The 22,862-nt window shown below is 37.0% G+C and overlaps 1 protein-coding gene across 2 annotated transcripts in view; it reads left to right on the plus strand.

Annotated features, from left to right (window-relative positions):
- Nucleotides 1–22,862, plus strand: part of LOC149223082 (putative inactive ATP-dependent zinc metalloprotease FTSHI 3, chloroplastic) — a 108,117-nt gene that overhangs the window by 60,348 nt on the left and 24,907 nt on the right. For both annotated transcript variants that reach the window (XM_089385746.1, XM_089385747.1), the window contains exons 3-4: nt 6,985–7,308; nt 7,470–7,770. In XM_089385746.1, coding sequence (XP_089241872.1) covers nt 6,985–7,308; nt 7,470–7,770 — 625 coding nt within the window. The remainder of the gene's footprint in view (nt 1–6,984; nt 7,309–7,469; nt 7,771–22,862) is intronic.

Consider the following 22,862-nt stretch of genomic DNA (forward strand, 5'->3'; position numbering starts at 1 on the left):
TCTTGGAAAGCATACTCTTTAAATTTTTTACTTTTTTGGCAACACTTGATATTATCACGATAAATATATCTTTCCCTTTTTTTTCGATAAACCCTTTTCTATAAAAATGCTTAAGATGCGACAACACTAACACAATTTGTACATAGAGCAATGGTACGGATGGTACAAACACATCGAATGGTTGTATGGAGGCTAACACGGGTTGTATGGATGTGCTGCAATATGAATCCGTGCAGTGAGTGTGTCATTCAAATAATTTGCTATGGATTGTTGTACAACAACAAGGTTCTTGGTAGACAAATGTGATGGTACTACCTATAATAGGAGAATGATATAGTCGTAACAGGAGAATGACAATTTTTGAATTAATTAATAATACAGATTGTGTTTGCAGTGTGCTGCACGGACGAGATTGTCCATCCGTATGATTTATACTGGTTTAATGTTCAGTCAAACATAGTGCATATGTCTCATGCACAGGGCGCGATATTACACACTAGGCGGCGGTGTGGCAGAGTAGGCAGCAGTAGCTGGTCGTTTCCTTTAATTCTGATATTTTATTTATGATTTTCTTTTAAACTTTTATATTGTGATTTTATTTATATATATATTTCATTTTTTTAATATAAAACATTGAATTTTTTTTTTTTTTTTTAATATATCTATACTCTTTTTTTTTTTTTTATTTCTTAATTATGTTCAATGGCAAAGGGTCTAAGCGTCATTAAGACCTGCAAAATGGAGAAACTCCAAAGTTATTTGTGTGGTAACGACAATGAAATTTTGACCATAGCTTGATGGCCAAAGGTCGGGATCGGAGAAAAAGGGTTTGATACCAAATGATACGAACAAAGTTTGTTATGACACTAAGTATTTAGAATATCTGAAATATAAGAATTTACATCATAGGATAAATTATATTTATATATAAATTGCTTGAATGTACATGTGATGTGTTTGAATACAATGAGGGCCTTGTATATATAGCTAGTCAAAAGTGCCCTTTCGTAAGGAGTCATGTCTTTTCATAGAGACATGTCCCTTCATGCATCTCTTCATTAACTAGGAATTAATATTTTTTTGTTTGTTTGTTAAGTTGTTTGTGTCCTCCATAGATGACTACAAGCTTAACCTTTGACTTGAGAAACCACGACCCAGGGGCATCTAAGCCGTCAAAATCACTTGGGGATCGCACTTGGTTCGGGCCACACCAACCCTTAACATGACTAGAGTTTTGCCCATAGAGTTTCGAACCGGTGACCTTCTCATCACGGAGTGACTTAACAATACACCCCATCACCATCTTTCTACGCCCGGTGGGCTAACTATTAATTAATATTAATATTATTATTATTATTGTTTATTGACATAGTTATGTATATAACACAGATCCAACTAGGAGCGGTCTCTAGCGTGGCATCTCTGATCTTCGAGTCAACTATGTGGTAAATGTTATTCTTCTGCCATTTGAAGCTACCTCCTTAAAATATTGGTTAAACGTTTGTCCAAATTATTCGTAGAGTAGTGCTGAGTCCACCTTTTCCACGTGGCTATGTAGCCCCTCAATGGATTGTCCTTCCAATTGCTGTGTAATCTTACATATTGTGGAACTTTTTTATGTTAAACTTTATTACAACATAAATCAAGAAAGAAAAATATAGGAAAGAAAGCAACCCATACAAATCTTTTACACAAAGATTTTCAAAATAAGTTCTTTTATTATGACATAATATGACCTCACAAATCAACAACAATCATCTAGAGGAGAGGCTAACCTTTATAGTTTTTTCTTTAATGGCTAGTTCAACCTCTCGCTCAAAAATAATAATTTTTTCTTGTCATTCACATGTTGGAGACTATGTAAATTGCAAAGTAACTTTAAATTACAATGGTTTTCCCACTAAGGGGTTCAACTTGGCTCATTTGTACCTTAGAAGTCCAACATTCCACTTGCATTGACCCTAGAAGAGAAAAAGATGAAGAACAATAGTCAAAAGATGCTTAACGTTCCACCTTGAAGACTCCAACGATTAGTTGAATTGTCTTGCTCTACTAACTTTGGTTTAATTTGGTCCTTGGCAATTCGAATTGGTCTGGGGAATCTTTCTTATTTTGAAAAGAAAATAATTTGACCTTTGCAATGGCTACCTTTTGTCCACACAATGGTGCAATGGTCCATTTGAATCCCAAACGGCTAGTTTTGATCCCAAATGTTCTTCTTGAATTGACTTTGATGGCTGGTAAGAGAGTCGATTTGGCCACCTTCGATTGATCTTTAGTGCCCTTGAGAATTTGAGGATTCTGGCACATGGATCTTGTCCGGCTAATTTTTTATGTAAATTTCGATGTATTGCATGCCCCTTTATGCCAAATCTTTTGACCCTTATTTGTCATGTCATCATGCTTGGAGAAGGATCTCCAGCACCCTAGAGAATCTTGAGAATCTGCCACTTGGATATTGTCTGGCTGATTTTGCAGACCATTTTTCATATATTGCATGTCAAATTCTATGAAGATCTGTCCCTGTAATGCCACCTAAAAGCCCCACATACTGCTGGACCACCTTTGACTATCATTTTCTTGATTATTCCTTCACATTTTGGAAAAATTTCAATGAGGCATGTCATCTAGATTTTTTGTTGAGCATTTTTAGACTAAGTTGACTTTTTTACTTTTGGGACCACATGCATTGGGAAACTTGAGTTACCTTGGGAAATGTGAAAACGATGATTTTGTGAGACTGCCATGTTGAGAACTATCTGAGGAGTACTGCACCAAGGCCAAGGCTGCAATACAGACTCGATGACACAAATAACCATGCGGTAAGACATAGGTGCACCTTGACACGAGTTGGACTAGCCCATACACCGGTGATCACCCCTACATAACCAAGGCTCCTCTAAACCATGAGTTCCCTTGAGACCCATCCACAATCTTCTGAATCTATATAGGACAAAGGACCAAGGGCATAGCCCAAAAGAAGAGGTCATTGGCAACCATCACAAGGCCTAGGATACATAAATACAAAGACTCACGTGGTTTTTACAAGGCTTTTGACTTTTGACCTCGGGCTTACAATGGTGAAAATGCAAATTGTAAAAATGTATGTACCCTTGCTGACATGAGGGGTAACAAGGCCTACCTCTCCAATAATAATAGTTGATTTTAAGAAGACCTCTCCTTTAGATTGGAATCCCTCACACTAGGGTTGATCACTCCAATAATAAATGCAAAGCCTGAATTCATAATTTCAAGTGTATTTTGCCTCATTTATGGTTGGGTGTTTCTCCACAAGGGTCATTTGTTATCCACTCTTGTTTTCAATATGCCCCAACTAGCTTATATGCACCATTCAAGTGGGTTTTGAGTCTTGACCCCATATCAAGGGTATTTTAGCATCACCACAACAAGAGCATTCTCCTTGAAGCCATTCACTTTACCCTTATGACATTTTGAAGGCCACTTTTGTAGGAAGATTCTTACAGATTTCGCTCCTAGTGAATCACGTTGCTCACTTCCATTTTCTTCTTGCTTTAGTGAGATCCATTTATGTGAGAGAAGCACATGACTTTCCTTTTCCTTTGTTGAAGTAAGCACATTATTTTGGATCTAGCTTACGAGTCTATAGGTGAGTTTTGATCTCCACATTGGAGAAGATATCATTTCCTCTGTCCTCACTGCATGCTTGGTTGCTTGGTTTTGTTTTGTTATCGACCAGCCTCATTGTTTTTTTCTTTTTTAGTATACATGCTTGCCATATTGGTGCAGAAGGTAAATATTGCATTTTCTTGACTTACTATATCCTTTTTCTTTCTCAATAGGTAAAAATGTAAAGACTTGTATTTGTTTGTTAAATATCTCTTTTCCTTATTTTCCTTCTTTAAATCAATCATTTAGACTAGGAAAGAAGAGTAACCTGCTAGATGACAATTAACACAGGAAACTAGGGGAGCTTTTATTGAGACTGCAATCCATTTGAATTTACGAGTTTGTATGACAACAAGATATAGTTATTTGAGATTCGAGACTTCTGCAATATGAGTTATGCTGAAGTGCTTCTGGATCCATCACATAGGGTTTTTCTTTATCGATGTTTTGAGCCAATCTATGTGGCTCATCATCAGGATGAATGTAAGATGAGAAAGATTGATTTAACCGTAAACATATATATAGCAAACCTAGAGAAAAAAGGAGCTGGCAAGGAATACTATGTGCAGGAAAAACCCCAACGACTGAATATAAGGCAAAGATAGATAGTAAAGATAAATATCATTATTAATATTTGAATATTAAGTTTTTATATTGTACAGTATTATATAGAGTAATAAAATCTTGTGTGAAGAATATAATATAATAATAAAATATGATATAGTATAGCATAGGGAATGTAATGTGAATCAAGAAATAATGTGCACACAACTTAATTTAAATAAGGGAAAGGGAAAAAAATTGAAACAATTGGAATATCATTACAAAAATGCAAAAATTATCATGAAGCTCTTATTTAATTCATTGTGCAGACACTCACGTGGTCAACTTAGATGGAGATGGCACTCCTTAAGGATGGCCTCCTTGGCAATGATAAATCAAGAAATGGACCTCTTTATCGACATAGAAGATCATGTACATGAGCATCTGGGAACATTCATTCACTGAACTAATTAGGATTTTCTGATGACATCTTTATAATTTCCTCGTGACTTATCACAAGACATACTTTATAACTAAAGCACATTATCACATAATAAATGATGAGATTCACTATAAGACTTTAATTATTTGACACATTTATTAGGCCATTCTGCAGATACATGATGCCTGAGTGATTAATCAAACCTCGTAAAATATGTCATCCTCCTCAGGTAGGTTGTTCTCTACACATGTAATTTCATCATAATGCAAGTTTTCTATCCTCTACAAGGCATCCATGATCCAGCCTATGAAGGACATCCTCCACACATGATATTATCATTAAGCAAAGTCTTCATCAAGTAGGATATCCTTTAGTGGTGTAGGCCATCCTCATAAAATATGATGTCAGGATAATGTGCTTTTCTTCCTTATGTAGGCCATCTTATGATGATGCAATCTTTCATAAACAAACAGGTGATCCTAGTTGGGTAGGTTGTGCTTCATGTATATGATATCATAGTATTGTACTTTTCTTTCATCAATTAAGCCTCCCTCAGTTGTGTGGCATCGTAATGACATAAGCATACCTCATTAATTAGGTTGTTCTTATTGGCTAGGTCATCCTGCTTATTTGTCGTTATTATCATGTAATTTCTCCTCATTAAATTGGCTGTTCTTTTTATGTACTTTTTCCTCATTTAATTAGTTTTTGCCTAAGGAAGTCGTTCTCCATGTCAATGATGTCCTCATGTTTTTTGACTCCTGGGGATGTCCTCATTAATAAGGCTGTTCTCTCACTAGGACACCCTCAACATTGTGGCCTCCTTCCTTTGTTAGGATGTCCTCCGTTTTAATTTGAAAAGGTTGGTATGGTGAATAACACAGCATAATTAGAGAGAAATAGTTGAATTTGAGCAGCAGATACTGTTCCAATGGGCAATTTTTTCCTTTTACCTTTATTTGATGTCAATGACTTTTCCTGCAACAGCTTGGGAGAACTCTGCAACAAAAAGTATTGAAGTGAGAGCTATTTTTCTATCACACATGCAAGGTTGATTCCTAGAGAGTGACTAACCCATGAGTTACTCAGGGGTTAGTATTTGATCTATGAGTACCCGTGGGTCTGAATTGCTGTGGGTGAGTTTAACTTGCCCATAGACAGTCAAACTGAGGAGCAAGTTAACTCAGCTTGGCAGTAGGGCCAAGTTGAGTTTGATTTGGGACTATTGGAAGACTGGGCTGAGTTTTTTATTTGTTGTCCTCACTAATGAAGTCATCCTCCTTCCAGACGTGTTGAATATCAATTGAAATGTACTGGTATGACAACTGAGTGCTACATAGTTTGTTGCAAGCCTGAAATGGTTAAGCATGTTTTCTTGCATTGTAAAGTTGCCAAAGTGTTTTCTGCTTGAATTTTCTACTGAGTATAATGTTCTCTTTGTCTCTCTACATTGGAAAAGTGTTGGGTTTGGAGACAAATGGATGATTTGACAGACAAGTCAGGCTATTTTGTATCTAATCCATCCAATCGACTTTTCTGTCTTATGTAAATGATGCTGTTGGGCCACTTTCCTTGAGCTACGCTCTTTGTTGAATCTGGGTAAGGCTGTTTTTAGATCAGATTTGGCTATTCAACTTTCTGCAAATGATGCTCTTGGGCTACTTTTCTTGAGCTATACCCTTCGTTCAGCCTGGGTGAAGCTATATTTAGATCAAATTTGGCTATCCAACTCTCTGCCAGGGTTGTCATTTGAGAAAATTTGTAGTCAGTCTCCAAGTTGGGGCCAGAGTGGATATACAGGCCTTCCTTGCTCATGTATGCTAGAGGTTCTTGACTGTTGACTCTTTGACCTCTGAGTATGTATCTGGATTTTTTAAGGTAATATATGCATCATTTCAACAAAAAAGGCCATAAACCAAAATCAAAGACTATAAGCAGATGTACTCTTGGATAAGTATGTATTCTATATAAGATACTGCTGGGAAGCAAATTTTTGAGTCTTTATTGTCTCAAACTCAGCAAGACCAGGAAACTTGCCAATAGTGATTACCAAAAGGCTTATAAGTATATGAAAACCAATGTTAATTTCAGTTTCTCAAATTTTCTTGCACGTAAGTATCACAATTTACTCGAATTCGTTCTAATAAACTTGAAGTTGATAGCTATTTCTAATCAACCATACATTTTTACTTTAGTGCAGTTCGTGTTCAGTGTTCAAGATATTCAAACTTAATGTCAAAGCTGTTGAACCTTTGAACTTGTTTGTGGGTTTGAGAATAGATTTCTGGTATTCAATTCCCATTTCAAGGTAGTGATAATTCTAGGTCATGCGATGTCTTTGTATACTGCAGATTGTTTCATGCCTGCAAGGAGCCATAAACTTTAGTAAGTTGGGAGCAAAGCTACCAAAGGGTGTACTCCTGTTAGGACCTCCAGGAACGGGCAAAACCCTTTTGGCACGTGCAGTAGCTGGAGAGGCAGGAGTTCCTTTCTTTGCAGCCTCTGCTAGTGAATTTGTAGAGATGTTTGTAGGAAGAGGAGCTGCCCGAATCAGAGATCTTTTCGAGATGGCCAGGAAATGTGCACCATCAATCATATTCATTGATGAACTTGATGCTGTTGGAGGGCGTCGAGGTAAAAGTTTTAATGATGAACGCGATCAAACATTGAATCAGGTAAATTTCTTTCTACTGCTAGAAACACATTCTTGATTGGGTCTCAAGGTCTCTTTCTACCTATCACCTGGTCCTGGCTTTGGGCTTACAGGATATCGCAAATGCTGGTTGACACAGCTATGCAAAGAACTATCCTAATGCTTTTATTTTAATATTTGCAGTTATTGACAGAGATGGATGGATTTGAATCAAACACTGCAGTACTTGTCATTGCTGCAACAAATAGGCCAGAATCTCTAGATCCAGCTCTCTGCAGACCAGGCCGTTTTTCTAGAAGGGTGTTTGTAATAAAACCAGATTTGGATGGGAGAAGGAAGATCTTGGCTATTCATTTGCGTGGGATTCCTCTAGAAGAGGACCCAGAGCTGATTTGCAATATGGTTGCATCTATCACTTCAGGTTTTGTGGGTGCTGATCTTGCAAATGTTGTTAATGAGGCTGCACTGCTTGCTGCTCGACAAGGTATGGGAAAACAATTTTTCTCTGGTCATGCTATGTGTATGCGCTTAAAGTTCTTGAACTATTACTTATTGATTTATGGAACATGTCCACATGTATTGGTATTCAAGAAAAATGTGAGTCCATTTCTATTGTAAGGCACTGATTATTACGAGAACTCCATTGGATTATATAGTGGCTTAAACAAATAAAGTGTGTATCCATCAGTTATGAATATATTTGACAGTTTCAACCATCTACTATTGACATATAAATCACAGAGGAGTAATTCGGCTGTATTGAATCAGTACTTTATCAATTGTTTGCAACTTTCACATAATACATATAAAAGAGCCTGATACTTGTCTGCGTCCTTTTTCTTCTCAAAGTTTTGTGCTGCTAGGTTCTGCATCTGGGGCTATGCAGGACTTTTGCTGCCTTAAATGTCCTTGTTCACAGAGTGCATTTTGTTACTGAATGATAACAAAGTTTGTTATAAAATTATGCCAGATCAGATTTGGCATCACTGATCGAATGCTTTTCCTCTTATTTTTCAGATGTTGTTGGTAATTTATAATGATAATGATCGTTTTCTTCCAAATCTTCTAAATATTTATCCTCAGAAGTAGGCTTAAAGAAACAAAAAACTTACAGGTATAAATGTTTAACAAATATTCTCATCATAACTAATAAAAAATATATTAATCCAAAGGCAATCATTCAGATAAAGTCACGACTCATACAGAATTAATGGGAGTCTGTTTTAGATACAGAAAACTCTTGTGACTGTTTATAAATAAATATTTCTTCTTTACAATCCTTTTGTCTTTCAAAACATTTTAAATCTACAAAAATACCCCGTAACCCTTTTGTATTCACCATGCTTAATAAGAACCCAACTTTATTGAAGTAATTGAAACTCTAATGAAGATCTTCTCATTTTGGTAGCCTTGTCCACATTTCTGAAAATGACAGAAACCAAAGCTATAATTGTTGAGTTGACTTTGTTATAACTTATTGTTCAAAAATAATTATTGAGCACCATTACATACTCCAAAGATGTTGAAGGAGGAGACATGTTATTAGCATCTTTTTACTAGCAAACACAGGATCTGATGTGCCCTCATGTCGAAAGCAAATAGGGCTTAGGAAATACATGACTCTATCCCATTGCTGCAATTATTTGCTCTTGATATGACTTTGTGGGTCGTACATCACATTAACATGCTGACCTTTGCATGATTTATTTTCACAACACATAATGTGTCAATAGCTTATCTGGATTTAGTCCATCCTATTAAGCAAAAAATTTTACCATAGAAAATTTGTCGATATTTTCTTTTCCACGGGAGTGTTCTAAATTTCTAATTCTAGTCCTTAGAGTTATTGAAGGAGGAGGAGTAAAATTTGTGACTTGTGACAAACAACACCTAATTCTCTCCCTTGATCCTATTGACTGTCCAATGAGAACTGGTCAAGCTTCCAGTATGTCTTGTTTAATCTATGCTTTATATAGGTCTCATCATTGTTGCAAACATCCTGATTTTAAAACGAAAAAATAGCAAAATCGCAATTTTTTGGCCAAGCCGATGTTTGTCGATTTTTATTGATATTTTGGTAGTATCTTAATTTTGTCGATGCTTGTTGATTTTTACTGATATTTACCGATATTTTCTCGATTTTTATGATTTTTTGGTTTTCTGAACCCTTGCCGATTTTATCCAGATGGCGATGTTTGCAACATTGGGTCTCATAAATTAGTAAATGATATCCCTTTTGATGGGCCAATTTTTAGAGTTGGGCCCATATTTCATTCGCATCCATGTCTACTTATCCTTTGCAGACTTCGTTTCTTGCAATACTAAAACATGATACCCATTGTGTTTTTTAAGCTTGTGGATTCTCCCATTTTCTTTCTACCAGTTCTTTCCCAAGTATCTAGTGTCCAAATATTGACATCATTGTGTTTCGTCCAGTTACTATCCTAATTGAAAATATAGATTTTGTATTCTGTACTCTCTTTGATTGAGTATTCTTTGGCTACTTGTTGATAGTTACTTATGAATTGTTTGTATGTACATTACTTGTTGAAGCTTATATCAAAATTGAAAAAGAAAAATGACCAACCCAAATTCGGTGTATACATACTAATAAGATGATGTATTTTTCTTCCCTCCGAAGAAAAAAACCATAATTTTTATTATGATAACAGGGAATAAAAATTACATTTTGTAGACACACCATGTGTGTATGCAAACCTGGGCAAATACATGTTTGAAACAAGAAGCAAATATCTATCGAAAAGCATCTGGGTAGGAAATCAAGGGACAATAAACCCCAGACACAGAGCAAAGAGAAATGAAGAAAATATGGGTATGCAAGCCTGCTGAAATAAAACCCCAGGGCGCACAGGCTCACAATATCCCAAAAGGGAGCTGTATCAACACCGAAAAGCCTGGCTATCACCACATAGCAGATAAAAAAAAACAAAGACTGGGCAATGAACCCCCACCACAAAAATGGCATACCCCGGGGCAGAAAAACCCAACAACAAGAGAAAACAAATAATATCAGGGCACAAGCCGCCCTGCAAGCTCAAAAATGAGACCCAGAACCAGGCCTAAGAAAAATAAAAAAAATGGGCCGCTATGCCCAGTGAGAAACCACGACATAATCTTGCAGCAAATTGTGAAGTTGATCGCTGGAAAATGAAAGGAATGCGGCGAGAAGAAGCTGTGATGTGGCACATCCAAAACACAAATGCAGAAGCTGGACCATAGATCAATGCCAACAAAAGCATAAATCCACTGCAAATGTGAAGAAGATCGCCAATAGAACCTTAACCCGCCGCATACAAGCCCAATCCATGAGACGACAACAAACCCTGGCAAGAAAAGGCACAAAGAAGAGAGCCGAGCAGCAGAGCGGCCACCTAGTCCTTCGATCCCTCAACTCTTCCCACAATGGTCCAGAAAACGGCACGACAGACACTTCGCAGATCGCATAAAAGGCACCATGAACTAGTAGCAACACTTGCAGGAGAGAGAACTACGACGAAGATGAGAAAGGAGGCACGAATTAGGGTCAGAGCAGCTAGGGTTAGCCGCCTCGAACTCGCTCCCTCAACTGCCCCCCATAAATCCCACGTACTGATAAGATGCTTTGATATATGAATCATTGAAATGGTTCAGTGCATGCTTTTGTATTTTACCACCAATTTTTGTCATATCACAAATATTTAGGGGACATAAAAGTAATTTCAAGGTTTCAATAAATACTGTAGTCATTCCAAAAATTGAAAAAGAATTTACCATTGACTTTCCATTGGTGGAAGAGGTCTAGGGAAAAGAAGAAAGGAATTTGAATGTGTCACACCAGTTTAGTGTGCCCAATGTCTTCCCATTTTTCTCGTCACTTATCTGACTTTTGCACACAAGTCTGACAGGAATGTTGAGCCCATTCAAATACAGAAGTGATTTATTTTTCCGGCCATACTCTTGCTAAGTTTCTATTCCTGGCTGAGGTGTGCTTAGACCAGTCACAAGACAAGTATCCCATGCTGCTTCAACACAATTATTCTCTCATGCTTCCTCTCTCTGCTAGGATTTAGTGTTAAAATTTTTCCTTGAACCTATCACTAGACAATCATTGACTTAGCAGATTATAGATCTGCTGAATGAAAGCACATCTAAGTTTTTAATACAATTAGTGGAAACAAAATTACACATAACCAATCTCAATCACAATGACAAAAACAAATTCTGCCCAATCAACAGTTCTTCATTAAATCTGAACTAACTTGGGCTCCCTTCTTGGGATAATGGCCCAACTGAGAAAATTACAAATACAAAATGCCTTGGATTTGATCTAGCAAATCAGGCCCTAGCTCGATGCTCAATCTCCTTGACTGATTTAGATCTCCAATGCCACCCTTTTGCACTTCCTTGGACCCACAACACTAGAATGGAAGTCTATTTCCACTCACCATTGAAATGCCTCTCTCAATGTTTTGTGCTGCTGTATGGCATGTCTTTCTCCTCTCCGTAGCCTTGCTTTTATAATTTCACATTGAACTAAATCCCTAACACTAGTCTCCAAAATGATTGACAGCTAAGATTAGATCTCGCCTCACTTGAGATTAACGATTGAGATTAAAACATAATCACTAAATTAATTTACTTTACTTTTCCTAAGTTCCTTTAGCTCAATTAGCCAACATAATAATTATATATTTTTCGTAAGTTTAAAACTTAGGCTAAGTTACAATAACAACTTGCTCACACTTGAGCAAGTGTCCTAAGGAGACTTTGGGCACCTTCTTGCTTGCCGAGATGCTTAGGCCTGTGCAAAAGTACCTTCCCAAGCTACAAACATCAACACTCCCTCTTAGCGATGGAGGTACTTCCGCCCCGTGGAACTGGCTTTGATCCCAGAATTGTATTCATTACCATGACTGCTTCCTTTGAACTGAAATTCTTCCTTGCCACTTCGTCTAGAAACATCCTTTAAGTTCTGCTCCCTTTGGATTTGTTCCTAGAATCCTCCTGCTCTTGAACACCCTGTAAGATCATTTCATACCAGGAGACCTTCTTGAATCTTGATAGACTTGGAGGAATTTGCTTACTACTTCTCCATACCTAAACTTGAACGCTAACTTCCTCTGAGTTGCTCAACCTTCGGAGCGTCCCGCTCCTTGTTCTTTGTCACTGCTTTGCTTCTTGCCATCACTCGAATAGGCTGGCCCTTTATTCTATACAGGTTGCTCACTCTAATTCCAATGATGTGGCCCTCATCAGAGCTAGATCCCATGGGTCTAATCAGTGCTTTTTCATCTTGGAATGCTACACAAAACCCCTTCTTTTATATCATAGATACTGAGAGCAAACTCCACCTAAGTTCTAGCATCTATTATGTAGTATACCTAGGGGGGATAATGTTGAAAATAGTGTAACTAGGATCGATCTTCATTATTTAATATTAATGTATTTTTGTATTTAAAGTATACCTAGGGGGGATAATGTTGAAAATAGTGTAACTAGGATCGATCTTCATTATTTAATATTAATGTATTTTTGTATTTAAAGAATTATTTTTTGCTCTAATTAAAGAGCTCAAGACAAGTCATGTAAAAATAAAGACAGCCATATATTATTTTTGTTAATTCAATGAATATGAGTCCTTCTAGATCATCAAAGAAATACTCAAATGTGTACCCACAATTTTACTCTTGAAACTGCTCAAAGGAAGGCTATGAAACCACGTCGGCTCAGCTAAATGATCGAAGGAAATGTCGGCCTAATTGAAGTTCACGTCGGCCCAATGAATGGGAAGGCAAGCTTATATATAGGCTACGTATGGAGCCTTCACAAGGCAATTCAATACACTTCTCTCACGAAGAAGCAAGGAAGCGAAGTAGCCGTAGCGTATGAGGAAGTCTGTCCCCTCATTGAGCTTGCACCTCATCTTGACATTCGGATCTGGGTTAGCGTATCACATTTCATGATTGCATTTGAAGGGCAGTCCTGACAGCAATAGGAAGGAGGAGACTGCGGATGACAGTGCAAGGGTACCGTAAGGCTAAACAAGCCCTAACTCCATCCACGTATGCATATACGCTCTGAATTCTAGCACACCCTCCTTTGCTATGATGACAGTCAACCAGATCATCTTGTGGAAGCCGTGCACAACAACTATTTCATAACTATGACAACGAATAATAAATATATATATGAAGCAAGAGTAGATCGAGGCTAGGAGAGCCTATCCGAACTGATTTGGTGCAAACTGATATAATTCTTCAATTGCAGAATTGAGCAGTGCTACTGGGTACATATTCTGAGGTATTGTCATTTGATGTTGAAGGCATTTCAAGTTCAAGTTTGGGTCATGTAATTTCTCAATAAAGATTCCATAAGAAAGAGTTCAAGGGTTTTTCGTCTCAAGTTTTGGAGAGGTCTTTTCCCTGGCATGGTGCCAATATTTTGTGTACTTGTGCATGATTGATTTTCTTATTTTGATTGCTGGTTGATGATAATGATACATAGTAATAATATCGATCCAATATGAAGAAAAATAATATCTCAAGAAGTTATCTAAGAGAGAAATATAACAATTGCATTGCCATTAAATTTCTCAAGGTATCAGAGGGTGGTTCATCTAAGGGCAGAAAGAAGATCAACTCCCTCATGTAGCAGTTGGCAAGTATTGGGCTATGGCTAATAAACCTCATCAATCAAAAGATCAAGCAAGCATGGGTTTATCTAATCGCCAAATCTGACAGATCTATAAAAATTGATGGTTTATTCTCTGCACTCTCGGGTACATTCCAAGATGAAAACATCTGGATAATAAACAGTGGAGCTTCAAGGCATATGACTGATCACCATCATCAACTCAAGACTTTCTCTTAGGGAAAGTCCTCCTGTTCTGTGGAGCTTGGCGACAACAAAAACTATCCAGTGAAAGGCATCGCATCTACCTCCATCAAGCTTGATGATGGAAGTAACATTCATCTCAACAACATCTTCTATGTTCTAGGTCTGTGCAAAAATCTTATTTCTATTTCATCTTTAGAAGAAAAGGGTGATAGAGTAGTTTTTATAAATGGAAAGGTAGTTGTTTGGGCTAAATATTGAAGTCTTGAAAAGGCTAGAACCATTGGTGTCTGGGAAGGCAGATTATATAGATTAGCCTCTCCGTCAAATCAAGCGTTCATACATACTGAAATCAGCCCATGTGAATTATGGCATAGAAGGTTGGGTCACTTACACTTCAAATCTTCCAACCCTGAACTCCATAGTGAATGGAATCCCAAATCTCAAAGAAGAACATGAAAGTATATGCAAGGGCTATGCTTTGGGTAAGATTGCAAAGAAACCATTTGGACATAGCACATCCCGTGCTCAAGAAATACTTGATCTTATACACTCTGATGTCTGTGGTCCTATGACCAAATCTCTTGGAGGACATCTATACTATGTCACCTTTATAGATGACCACTCCAGGAAAACTTTGGTTTACCTTCTTAAATCCAAAGATGAATCCTTTTCAAAATTTCAAGAGTTCAAAGCTGAAGTAGAAAATCTCATAGAAAGGAAAGTCAAGATTTTGAGATCTGACATTGGTGGAGAATACACTTCAAAAGAAATCATAGCCTTCTGCAAGGAGGCAGGTATTAAGAGGGAGCTTATAGTTCCGTATAATCCTGAGCAGAATGGGGTAGCTGAATGAAAGAACAGAGCCATAGAAGAAAGTGTCAAAGTTATGATTCATGACCAAGATCTATCGAAATTCCTAAGGGGTGAAGCAACAAAGATGGTCGTGTACGTTCAGAATAGAAGTCCTCATAGGTCTCTGAATAATCGAACACCTGAGGAAGTCTTCACTGGGAAGAATCCTACCGTGGATCATCTCCGAATATTTGGGTGTCCGGTATATATCCAAATTCCCAAGGATAAAAGGAAGAAGCTAGATCCAGCAAGCAAGAAGGGAATATTTGTGGGATATAGTAATTCATCCAAGGCTTACAGAATCTACATCAAAGAAGGACATCATATAGAGGTAAGCCGAGATGTAATCTTTGATGAAAATATTGCATTCAAAAGGTCAAAAGACATTTCATCTAATTCCGATGAAGAAGATCTTCCTATATTCGAGGAAGAAGTCAACAAAGAAGAAGACAATACTCATCAATAAGATGAAGGTTCGAGCCAACCTGTCACTATCCCTGAAAAGAGGAAGAGACCTAATTGGTTGACCTCCACACTTCAAGAAGCCAAAGGACATCAGGCAAGTGGAAAATTTAGAGAAACCAAGAAACCCAAAAGGTACCCTGGATATGCAGCCTACATGTCAAAATTGATAGAAGATGAGCCATCCACGTTCGAAGAAGCTTCCAAGCATCTTGAGTGGAAGTTTGCCATGAATGAGGAATACTAATTAATAATGAAGAATGGGGTTTGGGAAGTTGTTCCTAGACTGGAAAACAAATCTGTGGTAACTTCGAAATGTATTTACAAAATTAAGCATGCTGCAGATGGGAGCATAGACAAATACAAAGCCAAATTTGTTGCCAGGGGTTTCTCATAAGGAGGAAACCTTTTCTCCTACGACAAGATGTACAACCATTTGTTCATTGATTTCTCTAGCTGCATCCATGAAATGGAAAGTTCATCAAATGGACGTAAAGACTGCACTTCTGAATGGCACCATAGATGAAGAAGTCTATATTGAGCAACCTTTGGGATTCGAGGTCAAAGGTAAAGGAGACTATGTTTGCAGGTTGAAGAAAGCCCTACATGGTCTCAAGCAGGCACCTAGAGCATGGTACGCCAAGATGGACACTTATCTGCAAAGACTGGGCTTTACCAAAAGTTCGGCTGATCCCAATCTCTACATCAAAGTGGTAAAAGATGAACTTGTCAACATCTTACTATATGTAGATGTTCTTCTACTAACTGGTGTAGAAGAACGTACTTTGGAATGCAAGAAATAGTTAACAACAAAATTCGATATGAAGGATCTAGGGTCCATGCACTATTATTTGGGCTTGGAAGTATGGCAAGAACCCAATGAGATTTACTTGGGTCAAGGAAAGTATGTAATTGAAATTCTCAAAAGGTTTGATATGATGGAGTGCAAGCCTATGATGACTCCTATGATCACGAACCTGAGACTGTTAAGAAATTCTAAATCCAGTCTAGTGGATCCCACAAGGTACAGGCAATTAATTGGATCACTGATGTACCTAGTAAATACTCGGCCAGATATATGCTTTGTAGTGAATGTTCTTAATCAGTTTAAGATGGAGCCAAGCATATACTGAGATACTTGCGTGGAACCATACATTATTACCTAAAATACGAGAAGGGAAAGATGTACTTCTGACAGGATTTACTGATTCTAATTGGGGAGGTAGCGAGAAGGATGGTAGAAGCACATCCAGAGGATGCTTCAGTCTAGGATCCTCGATGGTCTCTTGGATGAGCAGAAAGCAAGAGACAATTGCCCTAAGCAGTATTGAAGCCGAGTATGTAGCAGCATGTGAAGTCAGCCGGGAAGCGATCTGGTTAAGGAAATTTTTATCCGACTTATTTGCAAGACCGTTGGCCTCTACAACGATTCATTGTGATAATACTAGCTTTATAAGATTGTCTGAGGACCCAGTGTTTCATGGGAAGACAAAGCACATAAACAACAAATATCATTATATTTGGAAGCTGGTGCAGGATGGAGTGCTGAAGCTGGAATATGTTCCCACAGATGAGCAGACTGTCGACATATTAACGAAAGTGCTTCTGAACAAGAAGCTTGTGTATTTTCGAGACAAGCTTGGTCTGGTTGATATGTCGTCCCTATTTGAGCGGGAAAGATAGACACTACATTTCTGTCTTCCGAGAATGAAGAAGAAATGGAGGATTGAGTTATCATCTGGCATCCGACACTCTTTGAGGATGAGGTAGGGCATCCAAGACAAGAGTGGGCAAGAGGACCGATATTCTTGAGGGTTGGGAACCCAAGATGAGAATAGTCCTAGTAGGGCATACTCGGAGAACACCCGGGTGGGTATGACCCTAAGAGAGACAATGACGAGTGTGTCTATAAGTCATTGGTCTCGCCAACATTGTGCTTTGATCTATGATTGAAAGATAGAGTGATTAGTCAAGGCCTTGCTACATGGAAACAATGTTGGTTGAAACTTGAAATGATGCTATAACCGATGGATAACTAATCTGACTCTTTGCTTATGAGAACTCTTGTATTGAGAATGTTCATGTACCATGTATGAATGAATACCTTCCTAGTTAAGAGGGAGTGTTGAAAATAGTGTAGCTAGGATCGGTCTTCATTATTAATGTATTTTTGTATTTAAAGAATTATTTTTTGTTCTAATTAATGAATGTAAGTCCTAGATCATCAAAGAAATACTCAAATGTGTACCCACAATTTTACTCTTGAAACCACTCAAAAGAAGGTTATGAAACCACGTCGGCTCAACTAAATGATCGAAGGAAACGCCGGCCTAATCGAAGTTCACATTGGCTCAATGAATGGGAAGGCAAGCCTATATATAGGTTACGTATGGAGCCTTCACAAGTCTTCACAAGGTAATTCAATACACTTCTCTCACGAAGAAGCAAGGAAGCGAAGTAGCCACAGCGTATGAGGACGTTTGTCCCCTCAACGAGCTTGCACCTCGTCTTGACATCCAGATCTGGGTTAGCGTATCGCATTTCATGATTGTGTTTGAAGGGTAGTCCTAACCGCAATAGGAAGGAGGAGATTGCGGACGACAGTGCAAGGGTACCGTAAGGCTAAACAAGCCCTAACTCCATCCACGTATGCATATACGCTCTGAATTCTAGGGCACCCTCCTTTGCTGTGGTGACAGTCAACCAGATCATCTTGTGGAAGCCGTGCACAACAGCTATATTCATAACTGTGACAACGTATAATAAATATATATATGGAGTAAGAGTAGATCGAGGCTAGGAGAGCCTATCAGAACTGATTTGGTGCAAATTGATATAATTCTTCAATTGCAGAACTGAACAGTGCTACTGGGTACATATTCTGAGGTATTGTCATTTGATGTTGAAGGCATTTCAAGGTCAAGTATGGGTCATGTAATTTATCAATAAATATTCCATAAGAAAGAGTTCAATGGTTTTTCCTCTCAAGTTTTGGAGAGGTTTTTGCCCTGGCATGGTGCCAATATTTTATGTACTTGTGCATGATTGATTTTCTTATTTTGATAGCTGGTTGATGATAATGATACTTAGTAATAATATCAATCAAATCTGAAGAAAAATAATATCTCAAGCAGTTATCTAAGAAAGAGAAATATAACAATTGCATTGCCCTTAAATTTCTCAACAGAGAATATGGGGCACAAAGGGAGGTACCCAAGGGAATAAGGTAATAATGCGATGAGCCATAATTAACAAACAAAGTGGTTAACTTGCATTACGCAAGGGACCACAAGTAGTTGGGGATAATATGATAAGTCTATTGTATTAGATGTATGGTATTGAGAGACCCATGGTATTATTTATGAAGCCTATATAGAAGCTAGAGACTCTCCATTGAGAGATGTCGAATATTGTTTTGTTTTGATAAGCATATGGCTTGTGGAGTGATCTCCTTCCTTAATGAGTAGTTGTATGGTGTTACCCTACTTCAAGGGTTTTACCGATAAAGATCTGAAGATTCTATATTTTTCTCTTGTATTGGCTCTTGAGTTTATTTTATCAAATAATTTATTATATTTGTAGGTCAGATCTACTACAAGTGGAATTAGAGCACTTTCTTGGGCAAAGAGGGGGATTTTTTTTTTGGCAGGTATTTTTTGAGCGGAAAATTTGCAGATCATATCTGAAAATTTTGGTGCAAAATTTGCAAAAAAAAACAGCAGATCTGAATTCCTTGCAAAAAATACCCAATTTCAAAAACAAAAATCAGTGGAATCAGAGTTCGGATGAGGGAGATATCGCTAATTTAAAATCAATTGTTTTGCAGAATTTTTTCTGATGACATTTCGTGGATGGCGACTCTCCAGTAAAGTTATGCAGTTTTTGTGGGGAATTTTTCAAAAATAATTGCAGAGCTGAGATCCTCTTGAAAAATCACCCAAATTCAAAAAAAAATTGGTCGAATCGGAGTCTCGATGAGGGAGATATCGCTGATTTAAAATCAACTATTATTATTATTATTATTTATTTTTTTTTACAGATTTTTTTTGTGACGATGGGACAGTTGCAGCACGAATTTGAGTTTCTAGAGTGCCCGGATCGAGATTTCAAAAGCACAGAAAGATGCAGAATGACCGTTCCAATTCCGAAAACAGGCTATAATAAGGATTCTGAGCCATATTACCCAAGTTGTGGCCATTTGAAATTTGCCGCACAAAGTCGGTGATTTTCTTCAAAACCCTTACTTTGTTTTATGGGTTCTAACAAGATAATTTTTACAGGAAAAGATGATGGCCCTAGTATTGAAGAATTTATACAATATAACAAGTCTCAATATCAATCTTTTTGGAACCACACCCTAGGGCTTGATATGAAAGATGAGGCTGCTAAATGGTGGTTCTTACTTGACAGTTCAGCGAAACAACTTCGAGTGAAGAACTTGAAAAAATCCTTTTAGAAAAATGGTCTCATACTAGAAAGAAGGATAATACGAAACATAAAGGGTTATTTTCTACTAATATCTCCATATTACAGGTTCATGGGTGTATTCAGAAAGAGAAGATCATTGTCTCTATCAATTCTATTTGCAAGCATAATTTTATCAATGTTAATTTGGCAAAACAATTGCAAGTCCCAACAAAACATATTGAAAACACACATGTTGATAATGAAGATGTTCAAATTTATAAGTATCTGAAGATTTCTATGGATAAGTATGTGTCGCATTTTGATTTCTATGCTTCAGATATGGCTGATGTGGATGTTGTTTTGCTCTTAGATGGAATCGGTTGGTACTATCAATTAACGTGCAGAAGAAATTCTTGAAGCCTGGTATAAAAAGAATAAAATTACATTACAGGATATTTCCATCAATAAACAGGTAGAGCCCAAGGAGGCTGAAGCAGAAAACGTTGCAGGTATTGACACATCAAATGAGGAGTTCGTGGTGGAAGTAATAATGGAAGACAAGCAACAGTCGCAGACGCCACACTAGGTAACAAATACTACTCAGGCTCCATCAGGTGGTGAATTGAAGAAAGATACACCATCATTTAAAACTTCAACATATCACCATTGGCACCACCCAGGCAGGCAGACAACAACCAACAAGGGGGCAAACAATTAGCAACAAGGAAAACAACCCCTGGATGACACATAGAGAGGCGAGACGATCCACCCACAACATATCAACATAGAGGAGCCACCAGAAACTATGTCCATCTCAAGCGATCGAGGCATCAACTAGATAGAGCAATCACCTTTCTCTTGGATGGATGGATGCACATGCATAGTATCCGTGGACCACTCTTTCGAGTAGATCTTATTATTTGTGTTTTTCTCATGTTTCGGGGACGAAACATGTTTAAGGGGGGTGGAATGTAGTATACCTAGGGGAAGTAATATGGGGTACCGAGGGAGGTACCCTAGGGAATAAGGTAATAATGTGATGAGCTATAATTAATAAATAAAGTGGTTAACCTGCATTATGCAAGGGACCACAAGTAATTAGGAATAATGTGATAAGCCCATTGTATTAGTTGTATGGTATTGAGAGACCCATGGTATTATGTATGAAGCCTATATAGAGGCTAGAGACTCCCCATTGAGAGATGTCAAGTATTGTTTTGTATTGACAAGCATATGACTTGTGGAGTGATCTCCTTCCTTAAGTAGTAGTTGTATGGTGTTACCTTACCTTAAGGGTTTTACTAATAAAGATTTGAAGATTCTATATTTTGCTCTTGTATTGGGTTTCGGGTTTATTTTATCAAATAATTGATTATATTTGTAGGTCGGATCTACTACAAGTGGAATCAGAGCACTTTCCTGGGCAGAGGGGGAATTTTTTTCCTTATTTTTTTTGCAGGAATTTCTTGGGCGGCGAATTTGCAGAGCATATCTAAAATTTTTGGTGCAAAATTTGCAAACAAAATAGTAGATATGAATTCCTTGCAAAAAAACCCAATTTCAAAAAAAAAACAGTGGAATTGGAGTCCAGATGAGGGAGATATTAATGATTTAAAATTAGTTGTTTTGCATAAATTTTTCTGACGACAATTCATGGACGACGACTCTCTAGTAAATTTATGCAGTTTTTGTGGGGAATTTTGGAAAAATAATTGAAAATCTGAGATCCTCTTGAAAAATCACCCAAATTAAAAAAAAATAGGCCGAATCGGAGTTCAGATGAGGGAGACCTATTTTGCAAGCATTAAGAAGGTCGTAAGCCCTACAAGGGCTAGATCTCATTGCAAACAAGGGTTTCTTCAAGGGATTGACATTTTATCTCTAATAATTTGTGATTGTAGCAATCATAAAGGTCCGATCTTTGGGTTTTGAGCTAACATTTTGTGAGTGCAGGTGTTGAGGAGTGATTTCTCTCACATCTCCAAACTTGGCATAGGCCATTAGGCCTTGGGGTTTGCTTCTATTGCCTTCATCTCTCATTTTAATTGACTGCATAATTTATATCAGATCTGATATATTGATATAACAGTGGCATAATCATCATAATACAAGCCTAAAGAACCCACACATTAAGCTAATAACTCATACAAGACATCAAAATAAATTACAAGGGTTTGATCTATCAATTTTATTGTTTTATGTTGGCTGTCATATAATTTTCAAAGTCTGATTTGAAAGTTTCAAGTCTGATATAATTGTTACAACAGTGTATTTAGGCCATAAACACATAAAATAAGCCTAAATTCATTAACAAGTCACTTAAGACATTGAACATTAATGTTGTGGTTAAATTGATTGCATATAAGTTATTTTTTGAGGACCGTTGGACAATTTCCAGATCTGATATGTTTGCTACAACCATTTATGCAGTCATATAAACTAAATAAGAATCATCAAAATTGACTAAAGATCATCTAAAAATCACTCAAATTGATTAGCTAATCTTTGGAGCTTATTTGGCATTAATATTTAGGCACCTTGTTGGTTTATTATTGAATCACTTATTTTATGACTTATTACAGATCTGATATACATCATTTTGAGGTATGATCTGAGCATAATATATCTGATCTATAGTGTCTGACCAGTCCTATAATCAAGTAAATATCATTGGAAGTTAAATGCATTGATTTTCTATCTTATCTTTGGCATCTTGCATGTAACAGCCCATCTAAACTGATCCACTATGTAAAAATTTTAAACTTTATGATAAAACAAATATGATGAATTTTAAAGAATAAATATGTTAAGTTTTATAAAACATATAATTAAACTTTATAAACATATATAAATTAAATTTTATAAAATATATAATTAAACTTTATAAACATATATAAATTAAATTTTATAAAATATATAATTAAACTTTATAAACTTATATAAATTAAATTGTATAAAACATATAATTAAACTTTATAAACTTATATAAATTAAAACTTTAAAACTAAACTATATGCT

The sequence above is a fragment of the Pinus tabuliformis genome, chromosome Q (assembly GCF_031772625.1).
Source record: "Pinus tabuliformis cultivar Carrire ecotype Pingquan chromosome Q, CPIR1, whole genome shotgun sequence".
In the NCBI taxonomy this organism is placed as follows: Eukaryota; Viridiplantae; Streptophyta; class Pinopsida; order Pinales; family Pinaceae; genus Pinus; species Pinus tabuliformis.